Consider the following 21,660-nt stretch of genomic DNA (forward strand, 5'->3'; position numbering starts at 1 on the left):
TGCTGCATTGTCTGTTATTGATTTTATGTTGATATGCTGTATTTTAATACAATGTTGTGTACTGCCCACAGGACCTCTTGGTTGAAGAGCAGGTTGCAAATATAAAAATAATAATTACAATTATTTGGTGTATTCGTTCTATGGAAAATCCCTAAGAAGAGTGCATACAAACATAAATTGCTCTTAGAAGTTAAGGGCATTCTGAACAAAACTGGAGTTTCATTTTCTCACCCCCCGCCCCCTGTCAATGTTTTGTATTCAGCTAACTTTTACTTAGAATAGACCCATTAAAATTAATGGCCATGACTAATTTTGGTTCATTCATTTCAACAGGTCCAACTAAGTTAGTTAGACACAGCCCAATATGTTTCCAGTATGATGCCTAAAAACGCTCTTACAGCGTGACTGAATTACAGCCTCCCAAAGACCATTTTCATATCATTTTGCCTGCCAAATCACACATGAATCTTTTTTTGTTTCTTTGTTTTCTCAATGTGGTCAAATTTTGTTTAAAGAACAAGTGTTCACCTACTTTTAGGTCAAGAATTTTTTCATTGCTGTCTGGCAGCTCCTCGCTTTCACTTTTTTTAAAAGGGTAAGAACAAAAGAGCTATTATGCAATACACCTAGCCTTGCCAAGTCTCTTGGTCATTGACAAAGAAACACCAAAGAGAGAGGAGGAGGAGGAGGCGGCAAAAACTGTTTTTGGAGGGTATTCCTTTCCTGAGAAATTGCTCTGTGAGGTTTTCTAAAATGATGACGCACCCATATATCTGTATATCTCTATGTATGTAGTTATGTTGATTATTGTTGTAAAGGCTGCCCAGAAAGTTAAGAAGCAGCAAGGTCAGCTCCTTGAACTTTCCATGGCCTTCCGCTCGCCTGCTTTGAGAGGCGCAGGGAAAGGCAGGTCTGGGTCGGTAGAAGAAAGATGGATGGCGAGAGAAGCAGGTTTGCTGGGCGCGCACATTGCGAGCAGCCCATGGCGAGGGTGGGCTCTGTTCCTTCCTGCCCAGAGGAATCTTACCCTAATCCGCCACACACCTCGGGTCCCCTGGGGGAAAATTTTTTTCTTCTGCTGAAAGAAGCATGCCAGCCTCCCTTCTTCCCCTCCCCCCTGCTCCCCCACCCGCCAGGTCCGAGTTAATTGACACCGAGAGTCCATAGTCCCAGCGAAATGCCCACGCTCCCTTCGCTGGCAGCGCCAGCAGCTTCTCTCGCTTACGAGGCGGAAAGTGAGGTTAGCGAGGAAGCCCGAGGACGCCGCAGGGAGCGTAGGGCAGGCGGTGGGCCGAGCGCCCCTCTCTTACCTTGTGCCTGAATTCCCTGGCCACCTTCCGCTCCATGGCAATGGGGAGAGCGACCTTCGCTTGGCTTTCCCCCGGGGAACCTTCGTCGGTGCGCGCACCCAGCCGATGCCGTTTCCTCCTGGTCCTGGGCGCAGGTTAGGACGCAGGACTCCAGCCGAGCGCTAGAGGGCGCAGCGCAGCCCTGCGGGAAGGGCCGGCCTGCGCGGCAGACGGGTTGTCCGAGGAATAATGTTATTGGCAAGGAAGGCGCTTACCAGGTCGCCTCGCGCTGCCTCGACATTTTCTTGATGATCTCCTGCAGCCTCCCATGAATTTCAGTGAAAGGGGGACAACTCAGATCAGCTTCCATTGTATTTTATTTCTCGCAAATCTTATCTTTCTGCTATATACTACACTAGGGTTCGTCCAGGTAAAATTACGCACAATGAAACACTTTTTACAGTCCCATTGATTTCGATGGAAGAGAGTTGCACAACTGCTTATTAATTCTTCCAGTGAAATGAGACGTCAAGACCGTAAACTTATTTATCTGGCAGTAAGTTCCAATGATATCAATAGGACTTTCTTTTGGATAGGTTTGCACTATTGCTTAACTTTCACACACAGTGTCATGACTTTGGGCACTTGGAAGTCTCCCTTATAAGCGTTCTGTGCTGCAACTTAGGGCAGGATCCCAAAGATCCACATCAGGAACTGCAACTGGAAGGGGAAATTCTCACCCCAGAGCACACGTGGACTCTTTGGGTCTAAGATGGTCAAAATTTCACTTTGTTATAGACCCTCTGAATGCAGGCAGATGTAATACATTTTGTAGAGGATTATGGTTTGAACACAATCTTGCCATTCTCAACTTTGCAACTTTGTCAGTAGCAGAATGATCTTGCATAGAAACAGTTTTTAAAGTTATTTCACCTGAAAATGAATCAGCCACAGTTTTGAACACCCCCCCCACTCCCAAAGGATCCCATCAAGCTACAGAACATTCCTTTTCCTTCTCCTCTTCCAGCCCATCCAGGGAAGGTCTATGTAGCAGGTGCATTCCATAACTCCACCTTCTCCTACACTTTCCATTCTTCATTCTTTCCGTCTAGGTCTGTAGCATTCACTAGCTTCATTCCATGCACAGAAACTGTGACAATGGTACTGCTGTACTTTCAGACCAAGAGAGTGAATAACATGCTGCCATTAGAAATTATTCTAAATCCTTCCAGGTTGCGATGCCAAATTGCATGTGCTTTAGTCAATTCTATTTCCTTATTCAGACTGAGGTGATGCCCTCAGAGCCTTGGTCAACTGAAATGAAACCACCTCATGGTGAAAGCTATGAGAATAGCAAATACAAATAAGACAAAAACCTGCAAAGAACTCAAAATATTTAGTCCAATTATCCTTGATTTATTTTTATTTTTAAGTACAATCTAAATTAAAATATCCTTGCAAGGTTTTTTAGACTTGTCATCTGTAGAAGGTGATAGGAGCCAAAGCAAAAACAAAAAGTACTTTGTGATGTCTTGGAACTCCAAACATTTTTTAAAATCCTGCAGAGAGGTACCTAATAAATGCAAAAGTAATGTTTCTGGACAATTCAGCTAAACACCTGTGTGAGCAGAAGCCAGCATAGTCAGTCCCACTAGTGCAATGGACTTTTCCCTCTCTCACCTGGTGCCCCTGTGCCCTCCAAATCATATTGGGGGAATTAGGAGAACCCCCAGAACGGTACATGGAGGGAGGACAGGGGAAATAATACCATCTGGAAAGCAGATTGTAGTATCACAATGTTGACTTTCCTCCTCTAGGTATAATGCCAAGGTTGGAAGCGGAGAAAATGAAGAAGAAGAAAGAGACCAGTTACTTGTTGGAAGTGTTGGGAATGGGATGCAACTCACCTTGTGTTGAAGGCTGGTAGGTTTGCAGGAAGAGGAAGTAGACATAGGGTGTAGGGCAGATCCCAGTGCTTGAACTAAGTTTTGCAAATTGCAGGAAGGCTGTCTGAGGTGGACAGTGGTCATGAGATATGAAGTTCTAAACCTAACAGACAAAATAGAAAGTGACAAATCACTGGTTTTGGGTGGCATCAACCACAGTGACTCAAAAGTGCAATTGCTTATTTTTTAACAAAAATATGTAACTTGTCCCTCAGATCAGCTTTCATACCGGAGGACTGGAAAATAGCCAGTGTAACAAAATTTGTTTTTTAAGGGAAAACCCTGGAAATTTCAAGCCTGTTAGCTTAATATATATCCTGAAAAAAAACTGGTAGAAAGTGTTAAAAGATAAAATAAACAAGCATATAGAAGAGTAAGCCTTGCTACTGCAGATCCAGCATGGCTTTGGCAAGGGCAAGTCCTATGAACAAGCAAATAGATAAAGATGATCTGGTTGCCACAGTGTACTTGAACTTTAAAAAATGCTTTTGACAAAGTACCTCACTCAAGACTCCTGAGTAAGCTTAACAGTAATGGAATAAGAAAAGAGGTATGTTTGTGTACCAGGAATTGGTTAAGAAGGAGGAATCAGATAGAAGGAATAAATGGACAGTTCTCTGAATTTATACTTAGAAATGTGGTGCAATCAGTGTAAACCCAAATAGATAAAATATTTCCAGGCCATTCAGAAAGTTAACTTTGCTATATATAATCTCTGAGACACACTGATAACTAGAGAAGCCAGAAAATTGGGTACATTTGAAAACAGAGGCAATCAAAGCAAGCGAAGTTTACATGGAACTGAATGTTTATTTGTGGAAGTTCTGCTGTCACTTAAAGCTTATATTTGTGGGTGTTTTCTAGTCTAGGTTTTCCCCCAGTCTAAGTTAGGAGAAGCAAGCTTTATATTTTAGTCTTATTCATTACTTGCATGAGTGATTCCTGCAAAATATTAAGTTTGGAAATATTCCCTTTAAAGAAAAGTCATATATTGTGTTTTGATCTCTCTCTCTCTCTCTCTCTCTCTCTCTCTCTGTGTGTGTGTGTGTGTGTGTGTGTGTGTGTAAATTAGCAGCTTATTAATTGTACCAAGTAGTCCTTTATGGGGTGCTATTAAAGCACAATATACAGTGGTACCTCGGGTTAAGTACTTAATTCGTTCCAGAGGTCTGTTCTTAACCTGAAGCACCACTTTAGCTAATGGGGCCTCCTGCTGCTGCCGCGCCGCTGGAGCACGATTTCTGTTCTCATCCTGAAGCAAAGTTCTGGGTTAGCAGAGTCTGTAACCTGAAGCGTATGTAACCCAAGGTACCACTGTAATAGCAGAAGAATGGTAAAAGGTAAAGGTAAAGGTACCCCTGCCCGTACGGGCCAGTCTTGACAGACTCTGGGGTTGTGCGCCCATCTCACTTAAGAGGCCAGGGGCCAGCGCTGTCCGGAGACACTTCCGGGTCACGTGGCCAGCGTGACATCGCTGCTCTGGCGAGCCAGAGCCGCACACGGAAACGCCGTTTACCTTCCCGCTGGTAAGCGGTCCCTATTTATCTACTTGCACCCAGAGGTGCTTTCGAACTGCTAGGTTGGCAGGCGCTGGGACCGAGCAGCGGGAGCGCACCCCGCCGCAGGGATTCGAACCGCCGACCTTTCGATCGGCAAGTCCTAGGCGCTGAGGCTTTAACCCACAGCGCCACCTGCGTCCCAAGAAGAATGGTACTGGCATTTAAATCTCAGCGTACATAATATTGAAGACAGACTTGGAGTAATTGTCATAGTCTGCCATGGTAATATATTTCCCTGTACTTCAGGAACACAAATAACCTTGCCCAGCAAGAGGCAATTTGTGCACAAAAGCAGATCTCAGTGTGCAGATTTGATTTACGGTATTTGTTTATATCTTGCCTATTCTCTCCCTCCCCTGAAGTTTTCATTATTGTGCAAGGAAGTGAAATAATCTCTGTTCTTGTCTAAGACAAGCAGCATCTCCATATGTAATTTCTCAACCAGAAGATCAGTTGAAGGAAAATGCAAGTCTCTACCCTCCAGACAGAAACCTGGCTGCAGGAAAATAGATTTTTCCTAGTCATCAATCCATGACATATTGTTGCTGGGAAAGTGCAATCCACACAGTACTGCTAGCTGCTCTAGATCTATTGGCATATGTCCTCCCTCTGCATTCACTCTGAGAGGTTAGATGCTAATTCAATAGACATGTAAATGTCAACTGTTGGTGAGAATTTGGTCACCCAGGTTTGAAAATCAGGAGTTCTGCTGTGTATCTGCTATGTTTCTGTTATGGCGCAAATGCCGCACAAGAAGCTAAATGTTTCAGGGTGCTGAAATAAACAGAGGGGGGAAATTAGAAGGCACCCTTTTTTCATTTTGTGCTTACAGAAGGACCAAGTTTTGGTGAAGACGTCATTGCGGTTTCATCATTCCTACTGAAATGAATCACTTGTTACAGCTGGAAATACAATACTTGGGGACTAATTACAAAGACGGGAATGAGATCTTTTTAATTACTTGCTGTTAACAGACTTCCTAAAGCAGTCAGAAAAGGGACTCTTTTCATCTGAGACAATTTCTCACCTGGCAATGGAAGCTTTTAAAGCTTCTGTTATGAGATAGCTGAAGGATGAAGGAAGGGAGACAGGGGTGAGAGAAAGTATGGCAGATGGCAGAGGGAGGAGGCAGGGAGGAAGGGAAGAAGATAATACTACAAAGGAATGAAAGAGGAGAAAGTGCACACACAGAATGGCAAAAAGCTAGAAATAAAAGGAGTGCCTTCATTTAAATAATGTGAGGAAGTAAAAAACACAGAAATATTTAATGATTATACTTTGTAATAAAAATGAGCTGTTTCGGGGCTATCCAAACTGACATTTACAAAGTCTGGAGATTAAGAGGCTTGCATATTTCATTTTAAAAATATGGGAAGGAAATCTGTTATTGTGGCACACCTTAAAGAGGACTATGCCTTCTTGGCTCATGCTCAGACTGGTGCTTGGAATTCTCAATTTGCCACCAAACACTATTTAGTTAAAATGCATCTAGCTATGGGAGATATGTTTCATGCACACTGTGCATGTCATTACAACCTAATTAAACCAACAAATTTACATGTATCCAGTTTGCCAATGTGTATTGCATATGGAGAAACGGTCATTGGCCTTTGTGGCTATATATTTTTTAGGTTATAACCATTTTAAGTTGCCTATTTTATGTATGGAATAGATTTGTATCACATTTACAGGCTGCCATGACTCCTTTGTTCCCATTCTACAATACCAATGCCCTCTGCATTTACATGTGGCACATGTGAATCACCCTGAGACCTCCGGGTATAGAGCGGTATATAAATTCAATAAAAAATATAAAATAAAATAAATAACAAAAAAGAGGCTCCTAGGTGCACTCAGCAGCTTTATCCTACTCAGATGTAAGATCAATCAACATGAATAAACTTTTAAATGGGTTTTTTTATACATAAAGGTAATTTTTGTATGCACAACTGTGGCCTGTGTTTTGCTAGCCCAAAATGGAAAACAAGCAAGGTCCCAACTGAAGAAGAATGGCAACTTAAACTGATGGAATATGTGCAGCTTGTGGGCCTAACACATAGAATAAGAGAACAAAAATAACATTTGTTTATCCCCCCCCCCATAAATAATTTTTAGAAGAGCATATGTTAAAAGATTTGAAAATGTTTATTGAATATATTGGGGCGGGGGCAACTGTGTACACTTGAAAACGTTGGCAGCATTAAGATCAACTCAACAGTGTAAATAAGTTTTGAGGATGTGATAATGGAATACTGAATGGTTTAGTTCATGTAAAATATGCAGGGATTTATGTTATGCAAAATGAATCATGGAAAGAGAAGGAAAGTTGTTGGTATTTAAGGCTGTTTAAATGAATATCCTAAATTGTAAAACTATATATATATATATATAGTTATATATATATATAACTATATATATATATATATATATATATATATATATATATGACGCAAGATCCATCAACAAAGCATCTTCATAGGCTGCCACCCAATGCATATTTCCTTTGAGTAGGTCTCAGAATAAAGAGAATGGAACCAGATGTCTGCAGGATCAGCCTAAAACGTGCGTGCCTCTGTCCCCCTCCCTAGATTCACACGCGCCCAACGGGGTGTTGTGTGGCCTCCTCTTTCTGAGCGTGCCACGGGCGACTCAACCCGAGCGAGGGCATTTCCGAGTCCCCAGCCGAGCTTCCCACTGCGGGTCGTCGCCTCGCTCCCGTTTCTTCCTGGAGGCCGGAGCTGCGCTCCCTATGGAAGGGGCAGGGGAACGGCGCCTCCTCCTGAGGGGCCGACATTATGCTAATCAGTGAGGGGAGGCGTCCCCCCAGCGCCGAGCGGCGGCGAAGAGCTGGCGTTTGGAACGAGAACAAGGCGAAGCGAGCCGGCCGGTGCGGGTCCACCCCTTGCCGTCCACACTTGCCCAGCGACGGGGCGCGGAGATGCTGGCCACCAGGCGCGGCGGGTAAGGGGAGCGCTCGCCTTCCCTCAGCCTCGGCTCCCGCGGCCACCTCAGAGAGCTCGTCGCTCGCGGCGTCCCAATGGAGCCGCGCTTCAGGCGCGCGAAAGGGATGCTGGTGTACGTCTGGGTGCCTCAGGGTGAGTGTCAGAAAGCGCGCGGTTTCTGTGAGGCGGGAGGTGTCGTCGTCGTCAGTTCCTTTCAAACGGGTGGGTGCGGGAGGGGATTATTATCAGTATTATTATTATTATTACTACTACCTAGGCGCCGTGAAGGGGCTCCAGGCGCCGCGTGGGTTTGTGGGCGCCAAGGGAACTCTGGGCAGCCTCGCGCCTCCGCAGCCTCCTCTCAGCTCGCCTCCTCTTTTGCAGCGCTGTTGGCGTGGAGCGTGGCTGCGCAGCTGTCTCCGAGGAGCGCGGCCCCCGGCCAGGCGAGGTAAGTAAGGGGCGTGAGGGGCGCGCGGCGTGGGCCACTTGCCCTTCTCCCTGCGCGTGGCCCGGAGCGAGCTTGGGAAAGCGGGCTCGCCATTCCGTACCTTCCCAGCTCCAAAGCAGGCAGAAGAGCGGGGCGCTCGTCAGGGAAGTTTACCTTAACTGGCATCTCAACTTAGACACAGGACGGTTCCTGTCTCTTTAATAGAACGAGAGGAAAATTCCACCAGTGCTTCGCTCACCTCAGTGTGGTGGGAAAAGCTGCACCTGGGGGGAATCTGCCCCTCCTGTGCTTTGATTTGACTCTTAAAGGGACAGGGGCTCTTTCGGAGCTGACTGTGGGAGACCATTACCAGACCTAGAGGTGTTTGGGCTGAGAAAGGGATGGTGGTTTAAACTGGGAATGGAATCCAAAAGCTTTGCTGGAATGTGCTGTGCGTTCTGACAAGGTGTGAGAGTGAGCTGTGGGGGAATCAAAATCTGCCTCCAGAGGCAGATCTTTGTTAGTTCCCTGCAGCAAAAGCAACAAAGAGTGATGTTGTTACCTTTAGAAACTAACAGATTTATTGCGGTCGAAGATTTCATGGGCTAAAGCTGCTCAATCATTTAATGAAGCGGTCCCTAGTTAACAGAATATGCTATGCTACCTAAAATAAAATAAAAATGTCTTTAAGGTGACACAAGACTTGTAATCAGAATCTGGTAATATATGAAATTTAATTGTGCTTCTGGAACCAAGCTTGGTTTCCTTTTCAGTTAATCACCTGGGGAGAAGATTCTTATGAAATTCTTTCCTCTATTTTCCCTTGCTTGCAGAAGAATTATGGAGATATAATTAAATGGGCATAAACATAAATATGGAAGCATTTCTGCATGAAAGGCTTCTGGATCACACTGTTTATTTACCTTATTTAGTAAGAAAGGAGTTTAGTTGCTGGAAGTACATATGAGGCCACAGAGAATGGGGAATAACTCTTCATGGCTATATTCACACCAGCATCTTTATTGATACAATTTCAAATGTACTAAGTGCTCGCAATCTGCAACCTGTTGATTCTTAATGTTTTACAGACTCACGAGGGATGGATTAATTTATCTGAGGAGAAATTAAGGATTTGCAGCTTTCATTTTAAGGTGGAGGGGAATAATTAGGGAAAGGAGACTCGCACATAAGAGAGGAGCTGGTGTGTTTTTGTTGTTCAGGAGCTAATCAAAGCAACCAGAGACAGAGTAGAAACACACCCTTTCAGAAAAACCAAGAGTCAGAGGTAAGCCCACTTTGCCTGATATTCGCTCCAAAGGAAACTCGCAGTTCAACCTGGGGCCCTCAGTCTGAGAAGAGGTGCAGCTTCCCTGAGTTCTGCATGAGTAAGAAAGGTGCAGGTTACCTCTGCTAAACAAACCCAGCCTTGTTCTTTTTCCGCCTAGGAACGGCAGCAGTGCAGTACTTCGGAAAGGAGATCCTAGTGCCCTGGGAGAGCTGGTAAGGCAAGGGCACCCACTCACCTGATGGGAGCTGTTTTTTTCTGTGTTCGAAAGGTTGGAGTGCTGGGAGGAGAAGTTCACAGGATGGCTCAACCATGCATCCAACAAATTATAGTGTGTGCGGTAGGGGATGGGTGTTCCAGTTACTGTGAATGTTTTCTTTCAGCCATTTGGCACTGTGTTGTCCAGCTGCTGAACGGAATACATTTCCTTATGTCCTTCCATTTTCTACTAGCATTGAGAAAATGACTTGGTTTGCAAACAGCTTTAATGAAAGGGTTTGCTTTCAGCAATAGCCGTCTTTGCTCGGAGAATGTTTTGCCTTGGTTCTTTTACTGAAATAACATGCAAGAATAGTTAGACGATTATACTCTTGGCTTTAAGTAGAATGTTCCCTCGCTATACATATTATAATTGAAGAAGGGTATTGAAACGGTTTGATGAGCTTTTGATATTAATGACTCAGGCTGATGGATTCTTGACTATGGTCGTAATATGAGTCAGTAAAGCTGAGATTTTCTACTTTGGTCACTGAAAGCGACCTGTTAGTACGTAAAAATGTATATAGAAACTTGCCCATTTTTATTTAGTAGAGGAACTTCAGCTATCTAATGCTAGAAGTAGAGGGGAAACCCCACTCAAATTTCCAAATGCATTCGAATAGTTGTTTTTCTTTGAATTCTATCTGGGCAGAAATCCATGAAAACATTGAAATGAATAAATGATATGCTTGGATTTGTAATGAAAAATGCTTATTTTATAACATTACCTTTATAACATCAATTTTGCCAGGCTTTTTATGATTGTTTTATAATACTGGTAACAATGAATCAAAATAGGTATATAATTCTGTTTATAAGCATTTTGCTCTGGATACCTTTCAATAAGTTTAAAGTAATTCTAACTGTTGTACCTGGATTATGAAAGTATTATAATAGACAGGGATAATATCACTTTATTTCTGTAGGTAAAATAAGCTGAAACAAACCCAAAATAAATCACAAGGCTAAATTAGAAACAATTATTACATTAACATATTATGTTGCTGATAAGATCTATTGTAATTTAAATTAAATACTTTCATTTAAATTAATGTTTATTTTTGTTGACAAAAACTAGCTTATTCAACATTTAAGCTTGATTCCTATTAATAATTCTTAAGGATCTGATACTGTTAAATGCAAGTTGTTCTTAGTTCTGTCAAAGTCAAGTGCTTATGAACTGCTTACATTTTGTAATGTTCAGTCTTGTGTTTGAGTGCTATAAAATCAATACTTTTGTTTTTATTTTTTCAAAAAAGATTTTGAATTTTATTAACGACAAATGTTATAGAAAAAATAAATGAAAGAAAAAATATTTTTAAAAGCAATAAAGTTGTTACAATTGCTAATGCATGGGTTGCAGTTCTACGATTTATAGAATCAATAATAAAACACACCTAGTGGAAAAGGATGCATATCTATAATTAGGTTTTATTTTTATTATCTTCTTTTTTTAAGTAAAATTTTGTAATGATTTTGCTTTGGGCTGTCAAACCATTTGTAATTATTTAATTTGTAATTTAATTTATAATTAAATTATACACCAGAACTACTGTATATCAACTGCCATGGCTTTTAAAGTATATTTCCCCTTCATTCTTTTTTGTGGTTCTTATTTTCTGAATGGGGAAAGAAGTTAGTCACTTCAGATTTTCACTTTGTACAGCTTAATTAGGCTGCTCAAAATGAGTCCGTTTCTTGATCTTGTTTTTCTCCACTTGTTGTTTCTGGAGAAGTTTTGCAGAGAGAAAAATATTCTGCACAATCACAATAATTAAATCAACTGCTGATAAGGCCAAAGTTTTGCTTTTATGAAAAGCATCCAGGGAATCATAACAACCATTCAGTTGCTGCTTTTCAAACTGTTGATCCTTAATCCCTCACTCCAAACAATTCTAACTTGAAAATAAATATTTGGCAGATGTAACTGAAATGGGAACATCATCAGTTTGGGTAATTTAAGACCATATTAATGGAACTGAAGTAGTTAAACTCAGGAGAGGAGGGTAGCCCAAGAGTGGATAATCTCAAAACTATGGGGAAATGGCAGACATTTCATCAGCACCCATTGAAACACTGCTGATGCTCACCAGTTGAGTTGAGCCAGTGACAACACCCACATGTAACTCAGACATGGAATGCATCAGTGAACTCAGGTCATTGGGGACACACCCCAGTCTACTTCTCTGCATCAAACACACTCCGCAGTGCTAAAGTGCCCTCACTCCACCAGCTCTAGTGCCTCAGCCAGCAATGATCCTCCATTGCATGTCTCCAGATATCCCTTCAGGCAGGTGCTATTGTTTTGGAGTACAACACACAAAACTGAAAAAGGAAGGGCACAAAACATAGTACCCACAGAAAGCACATGTAGCCTTTTTGGGACAAGAATTCAAGACATATCCCAGGACAGAAAGATTCTTGCCAAGCAGCCAAGGGGAGAGGCCAGGACACACAAGACATAGAGCAGGCATCCCCAACCTTCAGCCCTCCAGATGTTTCGGACTACAATTCCCACCATCCCTGACCACTGGTCCTGTTAGCTGGGGATCATGGGAGTTGTAGACCAAAACATCTGGAGGGCTGCAGGTTGGGGGTGCCTGCCGTAGAGGCACACCGACAGCAGCAACCTCCCGTGATTCACTGCATAGAGCATGGCAATGGAAAGCAAGAAACAGGAGTTCGAGACTCATCAGGGAAAAGTGATGATGAATGACCCCATTCAGCTTTTGTTTATGAGCACATATACAATCAAGGAAGGGGGAAAATAAAGGGAATTTATTGCATTCAACCCATAGTACAAACATCATTGAGCAGTTCTTAACCAATTTGACCAAAGCAACGGATAGGAATTGGACACAACATGGGGCATTGGGTCTTTCCCCATCCCCATGTGGTTAAGTTACATTGATGGTTGTTACTTTGTCCCCCCCACTGCTGTTTTAATGTTTTATGACTGGTTTATTGCATTTATTTTTGCTTTTGGTTAAATTGTTATGTTGATGTTTTGGCTTAGTTTATTGGGATTCACTGAGGGGAGATGGATATAAATATTTTAAATAAACAAGTAATATTCACAGCACTTGTTGCAATACTATTTGCTCCCTTCCCCTGGTGGCTCCAGCATTTTAAGTCGGGTTTTGCCAACTGGGTCCTAGATTGTAGTTCATTTGCTTTGTGTCAGATCCATCTCCTTGGAAGTAGGGAGAGGGGATTGAAGGTAAAGTTGAGGCAAGGCATTTGGTTATTAGTCTTTGTGCAAACAACTGCATGGAATATTTATTTATACATTTATTTGTAAAACTTATACCCTGGTCTCCCAATGCATTTACTACTTGTCTTGTGCAGTTTAGTTTAAAACCATTGCAAAATAAACATTTACATAAAACAAATAGCAGCATAAAATCAGAATGGGTTTAGTAGATAAAAACGTTCTAAAAGGGTGTAGATGGGTTAATATTTTAAAAGTCCATGTTATTTGAGGCTGTTAGCCTCATCACTTGAAGGTTGTGAGCTGATGATACTGAAAAAGTGTGTACTGTTGAATATTGCTGGTGTCATTAGAGCCACATTATGGACCCCAAGTCTAGTGCCCTGTGCAGTCCGAGCCCTAGCAGCAACATGTAGTGGTGTGCTAGGAAGCAGAACAACGTAGTGTCTGGCTTAATCTCCGAAATTTCCACCCTAGGTAAAGAGTGAGTTCAAGCTCCCCTATCAGCCACCACTCGGGGGTGGTGAGGGCACTACAGCAGTGAGAAGGTGGGCCGGAGGACTTGGTCCAACCTCTTGTTGCTTCAGGGCCTTATTGGCTCTGAGCCCCCAAAGCTAGAACTAATTGGCTGAGCTTGCTGCTGCTCTTCTCCTGTTGTGGAAATGATTTAAACCAAAATGGTGGGCAGATGGAGGCTTGGTACAGGTTTTGGTACTCATCTATAGTGGCCTGCTCAGTCATCTGGGGAAGAAGGAAGAAGAGTACTGTTGCTGCTGCTGCCCAGCTGGGCTGATGGTAGGGTTGCCATATTGCCCAGTTGGCTGGGTTTTAACCAGATGGCTTTGCACCCAATGGCTATTTGCATGATTAGTTCCTCCTCCAGAAAGTTATTTAGCATAGACCTTACAGATGCCATCATTTGAGAGAAAATGTGCAGGCACGATTTTATCCAAACATTTTGTGAGAAACGCATCTCGTTTCTCTTTTGATGCTCTTAGCTGATGAGTGAAGTTACAGCTATGATTGACCCTTGGGAGATAACTGCAAACCATAGAGATAACAGACTATAGAGTCACAGCCTTGTGTCTGCAAATGGAATATCCACATGATAAAAAGATTCATTTTGGTAACTACATGGCCTTAGCCTCAAATGCATTATGGGTTATCTTATGCTTTAAACTTGAATCGTTTTTTGAAATTTGATTTAAGCTTGATGGCAAACATGAGCATGTGCTAGAACAAACACCTTTTAAAACTATGTTTCTAAAGAGTTATAAGCCCTTCACAATGCTATGCTTTTTTAGATTAATTTTTTTTATCCTTTCTGTACAGGGATTGGGAACATCAGTTTATAACTCTTCATCTACTACAGTATCTTCCAGGCAAAGAAAATTTCACAACACAATTTGTGAATCATCCAGTAAGCTCCCTCTTTGTTCTGTTTTTAATCTGTTGGGAGCCGTCCAGAGTGGCTGGGCAAACCCAGATGGAAGGGCGGGGTATAAAATAATAATGATAATGATAATGATAATGATAATGATAATAATGATAATAATAATAATGTGATTATGGGTATTTTTTAAAATCACTGACCACAGTAACATGTGTCCCCACTTCACACTTCTCAGAATTGACTATGTACATGCAAACAAGATGCCTGCTTGTTAAGTTTTAAAATGTTTGCAGTTTTAGAGTGTATATAGTCTGGATGAAGTATCTAAACAAAGTTTGATAAAGTAGCATGAAAGGGGAAGTAAGGGAGAGGTGATAGCTGTGTCTAGAATACATTAGGAAATATGACAAAATCTGTGAGTGCTATTCAAACCTGCTTCACTCAAAGTTGACCCATTGAAAGCAATAGATCTCACATAGTCACGTTCATTAATTTCATTGGCTTTACTCTGAGTAATTCCTAGTTGAATACCACCCCATATGTTGTAAAAGAAGAATTTATGGCAAACTTCCCTTAGACATGAAATTGACTAGGTTGGAATTTTTCACTATGCCAAGTGATTTGTATGGGACATGGGGAAGCTCCCCCAAGGAGGAAAAGGAATGAAAATACATTTGCTTTATGGGGAGGCTCACCTTCATTTATATTCACACACTTAATAACCTACTGATGTAGGATAATGGTTAGTTCTAAAATAGTGGGAGGGAAGAATTTAGTTCTTCTGTTCCATAGAAATAATAAACTTTGTATAGCCAGAGGCAAAGGGCAAGACAAAGTAAAAGACAAGAATCCTGAAGAGTAAATGGAGCCAGAGAGTGGAACATGTCATGTGTGAAAGCCCCAGATATAAGAGGGAAACTTATAAGGTCTTCTAGCAGGAGGAATTCTATGGTTGACTAGCTCCATTAATAACATTTCTATTAAAATTCTCCAGTGCTGGCATCACAAACTGGGCAAATGTACAAGCAGGCACCGGGGCAAAATTGGTAATGAAAATATTAATAAAATGAACCTAGAACAGGACATCAGATGGAAAATTGCCTTTGAAATTTAATTGGCTTTTGAATTGCCATTTTCAAAGTCTGTCTGCAGCTCTTGCCAGCTGGTTAATGATGGATTACAGGATGAATATAATGAATATTATTATTTCTGGCTTATCTGACAATGTCAAAAGCTATTTACCTGGTATTTAAGCATTGGCTTACAGTATTTTTCAGGATCCTAAATTAATGGGAGCTGATCCTTCTCAACAACACAGAATATGAGCCTAGAGCTTATTAAATTTAACTCTTGTTACAACGAGTCTACATCTTCATATTCCTTATGAAACTGGGTCACTTGAAAGTATTACTGGTGATTTTGGGGATATGGTTTGTTACAAAATAGTTTGTAATTGATTGTTATTATTATTATACACATTATTTATGTGGTATGTAGAAATATGATTCAGAAGTTTTCCAATGATACTAGATCACTTGTAAATGTCAATGTGTATGCTTAAATAGTGAATTTATTTTATAAACTAAATATTGGGAGGGGGAAAAGATGATTTGTGCAAACTATTACAGATACTGGGCTGGATCAACAGGTTCCTTCTGTGAATGATAGGGGTGCTTCTGTGAACATTAGACTCTTTCCACGAGTGGAACCTTTGGATCCTGTTACTTCTGCCATTTAATACTGTGCTGTGCATTTTATAGAATTAGAATGTTTCCTTGCCTAGAGGATGAGAGCCATTACATGTTGCAGAAGTAGCAGGTATATGTATCTATGGTGTTCCTTTAACCCTTAAGAATGGTACCCATCTATTTTGCAGGTGTCATTCCCCTTGAATTAGGAGCCTTTTCTCTGGAAGGGAAACTTTGGATGCAGCCCATCCCATGCAAAAAACTGCAACAAGTAGTAATAGCTATGAGTCCAAATGAAGTCTATGGTTTGGCTCAATATGTTAGGGGAAATTGCAGGTCTACATGGTATACCCACTAATTGCAGGATGGTACCCACTAACATCTGTAATGTACGATGTACCTATAAGTACATTCTCAGTTAAGAGATGTGTGATTTTCAGTCCACAAATGAGAGGCAAGCAATTGTTTTTTGAGAAAACCCTTGCAGTTCATTATCTGAAACATGTGTTGCTATTATCTACTTTCACATGTCCATCTAATTACCCCTTAACATGTATATGACTTGCAAATAAAGGATTATGTATTCTGTCTTAATTAGATTCATTCACATGCTTTAATGGAGGTGAGTGCGTGCACTGGCAACTGTGTGACTGTAGTCGATATAATGCAACTGGATCAAGATGTCAGAAAAGTGAGTAGAAAGTAGTTTGCATGTTACATATTGTGTCTAGCGTAACGTAAGACTCACACTTACAGCTTTATTGGCAAACTTATTTTCAGAACAAGGCTCAGTTGACTTGTATTCATGGTGATGGCTACAGTAACTGAACTACAACATTTGTTGTTTATTGATTTTAATTGTTAAATTTGTGTCCCACCTTTCCTCCAAATGATGCTCAAGGCAGTTAATCACAATGATACAAATGCAGTAACATATTATAAAAAAACACTGCTTATGTATATAATTACGTGTATTAACACACCTGTGTTTTATCAATAATTGTTTTATGTACACTGCTTAGAGGGTTTTTAAAATTAAGAATCTATATGTTTTGCTAAATAAATAAATATTTAAACATTCCTCCTTTTGGGGGGCTCACCCCCAGAAGAGGTGTAGGCATCAGTGAGAGATCCTGTTTCTAAAGTTGCCCCCCCCCTTTTTCATCTTCTGCCATAGTATACAACACAGGTGCAGAACGAGACCACATTTGCCGAACATGGGGACAATACCATTATGAAACCTTTGATGGGCTCTACTACTTTTTCTCTGGAAAATCTACATACACTCTCTTAAGGCAGAATGAATTGGATGAACAGAGCTTCTCAATACAAGTGAGAAATGATAGTGTAAAGTTCATTCCAAATCTTTTAAAATAAGTCTGATTTGCAATAAATCATTATTAGTAGTAGTATTAAAAAACCCCACTGTGAGAATTGTTTGACTCTGTTGCTTCCTGCTAGTTCTTGAACTGCTAGTTCTTGAACAGTGGGTTGGGCTGCTTGTACGGTTCGACTTGCAAGCAATCCTTCAGCATGCATGGTGCTATGGAGCATATGGGTATCATTTCCCAGAGCTGATCAAGATTGTGAGTGACAACTATACCTACTGCTGCCAAGCCAAGCTCATTGGAAACTGAAAGGAGTTGAGTGAGGAGGGCCTGGATTGCTTGGAAGAAGTTGTCATTGACAGTGCCAAGGCTCAGGCTATACTGGAGGCCTTCCTCCAATGGAGAGCCAGTATGGTGTAGTGGTCAAAGTATCAGGCTAGGATCTTGGAGGCCAGTGTTCAAATCTCCACTCGGCCATGAAATTGAATGGGTGACCTTGGGCCAGTCACTGCCTCTCAACCTAAGCCACCTCATAGGGTTGTTGAGGGGATTAAATGAGGAGGGGGAAAGCCATGTACGCCACCTTGTGCCCCTTGAAGAAAAAGGTGGATATAAATGCAATAAAAATGAATGAATGTGGCTCAAGTAATATAGGAAGGAGGGAGGGAGGGAACTACAACTTACCATGGCTGTAATCATATACCGGTACACAAATGGGAGCAAGGCCCATTGAATTCAACAGGACTTGCTGCTGAGTAAACATGCATAGTGTATGCTGCTTTCCCCTAAGATCACAAGTAAAGTGCTTCTGTGTACAGGAGGGGTGAAGAATGCTGATCTTTCTTATCGGTAGCAGTCCATAATGTCTCATGAAATGTCATGGTGGGTTTCCTAAAGCTATTGGAGTGGTTTGGGAGGGCCTGCAGTAGGGGAATAACTAAAAAGCACATGTGCACTCTTTGGTTGTTGTAAGATCCATGTGTTATCCCTAGTCTGAGGCTATAAAGAATGTGGATGAATAATCTCACTATGCCAAAATATTCCAAATTTCCAGTTTTCCAAATGCTTTCTGCTTTTGTTTGTGCCATCAAATTATACTGTTTGATGATGCACAAAAATCTGGGTCAGTTTCTGTTTTATTTGACTGAGAGGAGCTCTGCTGGATGAGACCACAGTTATTTCTAGATGAGCATTTTGTTCTGGCAGTGGCCAAGCCGATGCCTTTAGGATGCTGACTGCCAGGATATGAGCACAATAGCACTATCCTGCTTGTGTTCCCCAGTAATTGGTATTCAGAGGCATGAAAATACTGTTATTCAAAAGGAGTACTCCTTCACACATGCAATCAAGTCCCACAAGATGTAGTGATGGTCACCAACTAGGATAGCTTTAAAAGGGGGTTGATTAGTCAAATGAAAATGGGATAAAACTGTCAATGGCTACTAGGCATGATGGCTATGTACTACTTCCAGTGTCAGAGGCAGTATCTGAGAACCTGATGCTGGGGAGCACAAGTGAGAAGAGGATTGTTGCACTCCTCTTCTGATTGCTGGCTTCCCATCGGCATCTGGTTGTCCACTGTGAGAAAAGGATACTGGACTGGAGCCTTTTATTTGATGCAACGTGGCTCCTCTTGTACTGACTCTGACACTGGAGGTAATATAGCCTTTGACTGAATGGATTTATATTCTACCTTTCCTTCAGTGGTGACCAGGAGGCTGAATATGGTTCTCCAGTTTATCTTGAAGTGAGTAAATATGAGATATGGAATGCTACTGTATTTAAAGGAATATATAAGAGATGCTCACAGAGGCTGCAATTTCAAAGTCATTTTGGGGCCACATTCCTAAAGCAGGATGTGAAATGCCAACAATATAGTTGTTCCTAAAATACTTATTTCTCCCATTTCTGGCAGGTCCATAATGATCCAGATTGCAAGTCTTCTCCATATTCCTGTAAACGATCAATTAGCCTATACTTTTCTGGAGACGGGGAAATCAGATTAAGTAGTGAGGTCACCTACAAAGGGATTGGGTAAATTCAATGTATACTCTCATGATCTGTGGTGTTTTTATTTGCCATGTTATTTTGATATGCAGAGATATAGGCTCCTTAATTGATTCATAGCTATATGCTATCTTCATTCCTACAAATTAGTCATGTTTGTGGGTGAAATGAACTCAGTAATGTTCATATTAATAATACAGTAATTCAACTGGCAAGTCATTTTAAGTTTATTATTTGTAATCCTAAGTCATAAAAATTAGTGTTTGTACATTTCTTCAGAAATGGGGGCACAATCTAAGAGTGATATAAGTGATTGGAAACAAAAATAGCATCATTGCTTGATAGCGGAATGCAGTAATTACTATAATTGGAAAGAGATTATTTATTTATTTCCCCATGAGGCATCCTAAAACAATTTGCATTATAATTAAAATATTAAACAGTTAAAAAAACTGCATATATGCAAACAATTACGCACACACACACACAACAAACTAGCACACAAACATTTTGAAACAGCATATGCATAAAATCAATTCTGACCCAATACTGATGCCAACTGGGTATTCAAGAGGTCTGTTGAAAGAGGAACATCTTTAGTAGGCACTGAAAAGACCATAGATAAGGTGCCTGTTTGATAGGAAAGGTAAAGGTGAAGGTAAAGGTAAAAGACCCTGGACGGATAAGCCCAGTCAAATGTGACTATGGGGTGTGGCGCTCATCTTACTTCATGTGGTCAGCGTGACTAAACCACTTCCAGTGCTACTGAACACCCTGACAGAAGCCAGAGTGCATGGAAATGCTGTTTACCTTCCTGCCACCACAGTACCTATTTATCTACTTGCACTGGTGTGCTTTTGAACTGCTAGGTTGGCAGAAGCTGGGACAGAGCAACTGGAGCTCATCCCTTTGCGGGGATTTGAACCACCGACCTTCTAGTAGGCAAGCCCAAGAGGCTCAGTGGTTTAGACCACAGTGCCACCCGCATCCCTGCCTGTTTGATATATAATGGGTATAAAGGATGACAATGAATTTGTTTGCTTATCATGGTATTTGTTTGGCTTCCCAGGATACAATTACCATATACCATAGGGAACTTGTTCATCCAAGCATTAGCTGGATATGTCATTGTTAGACACCAGTATGCATTCTCTTTGGCTTGGGATGGTACTTCTGCTGTTTATATTAAGATGGCTCCTGACTACTTGGGCAGAACTCATGGACTATGTGGTAACAACAATGCCATTCTGCAAGATGAACTTGCCACTAGTTATGGTGAGTATTTCATCTAATTTATTAAGATGTTATTTGTGTTCCTCAGCAGTTACAGGCCTTACTTAGAAAGAGCAAGACTGCTATAGCCCTCTTTTTGTCTCGTTTGGCTTCCCTAAATGCCATAATTGCTATGACTTCATCCATTGGCTAAACACTGAAAGGAGAGAGCAGGTTAGTTCTCACAAGACAAATGGGCAAAATAGTGACTGCACATTTTGCTTCATATCTCAGATTCTACATGGCTTGCTTTTTAAAATGAAAGCTGGGAATCTGGCACATTATGGCCAGTGGGATGGTGGTGGCACTGCCTTATTAAATAGCTTCTGTCCATGAGCAGAAAAGGACCAGAATTTTTTCTTAAAATGATTTCTTTGTGATTTCTACATATACTTTGCTCTTCAATATTGATGGGCTTCATGTGCATTTTGTGTGTCAATGTCTTTATACCATTTTCCCCCGAGGACAAAATGTAATATAAGAAGTGGCCTTGGATGAGCTGTTGATTAGAATTTAGCATTAACAGGAGCAGTCACACTTCTATCTAACTATCTATCTATCTGACAGAGATGCTTTGTATTTCTTTCATAGCTTCCATCTAAACCCGATCAAGAAAAATGTTAATTTCCTGCATTTGTGCACTTTCCCCTAGGAAAACTTACTGAAGACATTGAAGAGTTTGTAGAAAGCTGGAGAGAAAATCCTCCACAGGAGAACATCTTCTCCTGGGATACCTCATTTAACTATGAGCCACCCTGTATGACTCAAAGTCAAACATTTTTACAGGTAGGCACGATAATTAATGTAAGGCAGGCACACTGGCTTGTTCCTGCGATTGAGGGGGCTGGTGCTCCACGACATGCTCACACTCTGTGCACATGCTGTGCAATGTGCTGATGTGTTGCATGCACATTATGTGGCATACATGAGTGATGTGAGTGTGGCATGTGCGCATGGCATGAGCACATCACTGCAAAATATTGATGAGGCCCAGCCCCCTCCTTGAAAATTGCGGAGGCCCTCGGCCCCTTCTAAGTGACATCCCTGATGTAAGA

At 41.4% G+C, this 21,660-nt stretch overlaps 2 protein-coding genes across 3 annotated transcripts in view; one reads left to right on the forward strand and one right to left on the reverse strand.

Moving 5' to 3' along the window:
• USH1C (USH1 protein network component harmonin) overlaps window positions 1-21,660 on the reverse strand; it is a 126,033-nt gene that overhangs the window by 47,155 nt on the left and 57,218 nt on the right. The window contains exon 3 of one of the 2 annotated variants that reach the window (XM_079966301.1): window positions 3,197-3,338. In XM_079966301.1, coding sequence (XP_079822427.1) covers window positions 3,197-3,338 — 142 coding nt within the window. Of the gene's footprint in view, window positions 1-1,310; window positions 1,479-3,196; window positions 3,339-21,660 lie in introns of those variants that run through there. The other variant, XM_079966302.1, reaches the window with a different exon arrangement.
• OTOG (otogelin) overlaps window positions 7,804-21,660 on the forward strand; it is a 95,562-nt gene continuing 81,705 nt past the window's right edge. Inside the window, exons 1-9 of the mRNA XM_079965543.1 lie at window positions 7,804-7,889; window positions 8,121-8,184; window positions 9,609-9,663; window positions 14,250-14,337; window positions 16,597-16,689; window positions 17,176-17,330; window positions 19,242-19,360; window positions 20,403-20,608; window positions 21,258-21,391. Of these exons, the coding sequence (XP_079821669.1) occupies window positions 7,832-7,889; window positions 8,121-8,184; window positions 9,609-9,663; window positions 14,250-14,337; window positions 16,597-16,689; window positions 17,176-17,330; window positions 19,242-19,360; window positions 20,403-20,608; window positions 21,258-21,391 (972 nt within the window). The 5' untranslated portion in view covers window positions 7,804-7,831. The remainder of the gene's footprint in view (window positions 7,890-8,120; window positions 8,185-9,608; window positions 9,664-14,249; window positions 14,338-16,596; window positions 16,690-17,175; window positions 17,331-19,241; window positions 19,361-20,402; window positions 20,609-21,257; window positions 21,392-21,660) is intronic.

The sequence above is a fragment of the Podarcis cretensis genome, assembly GCF_951804945.1.
Source record: "Podarcis cretensis genome assembly, chromosome: 1".
NCBI classification, from domain to species: domain Eukaryota; kingdom Metazoa; phylum Chordata; class Lepidosauria; order Squamata; family Lacertidae; genus Podarcis; species Podarcis cretensis.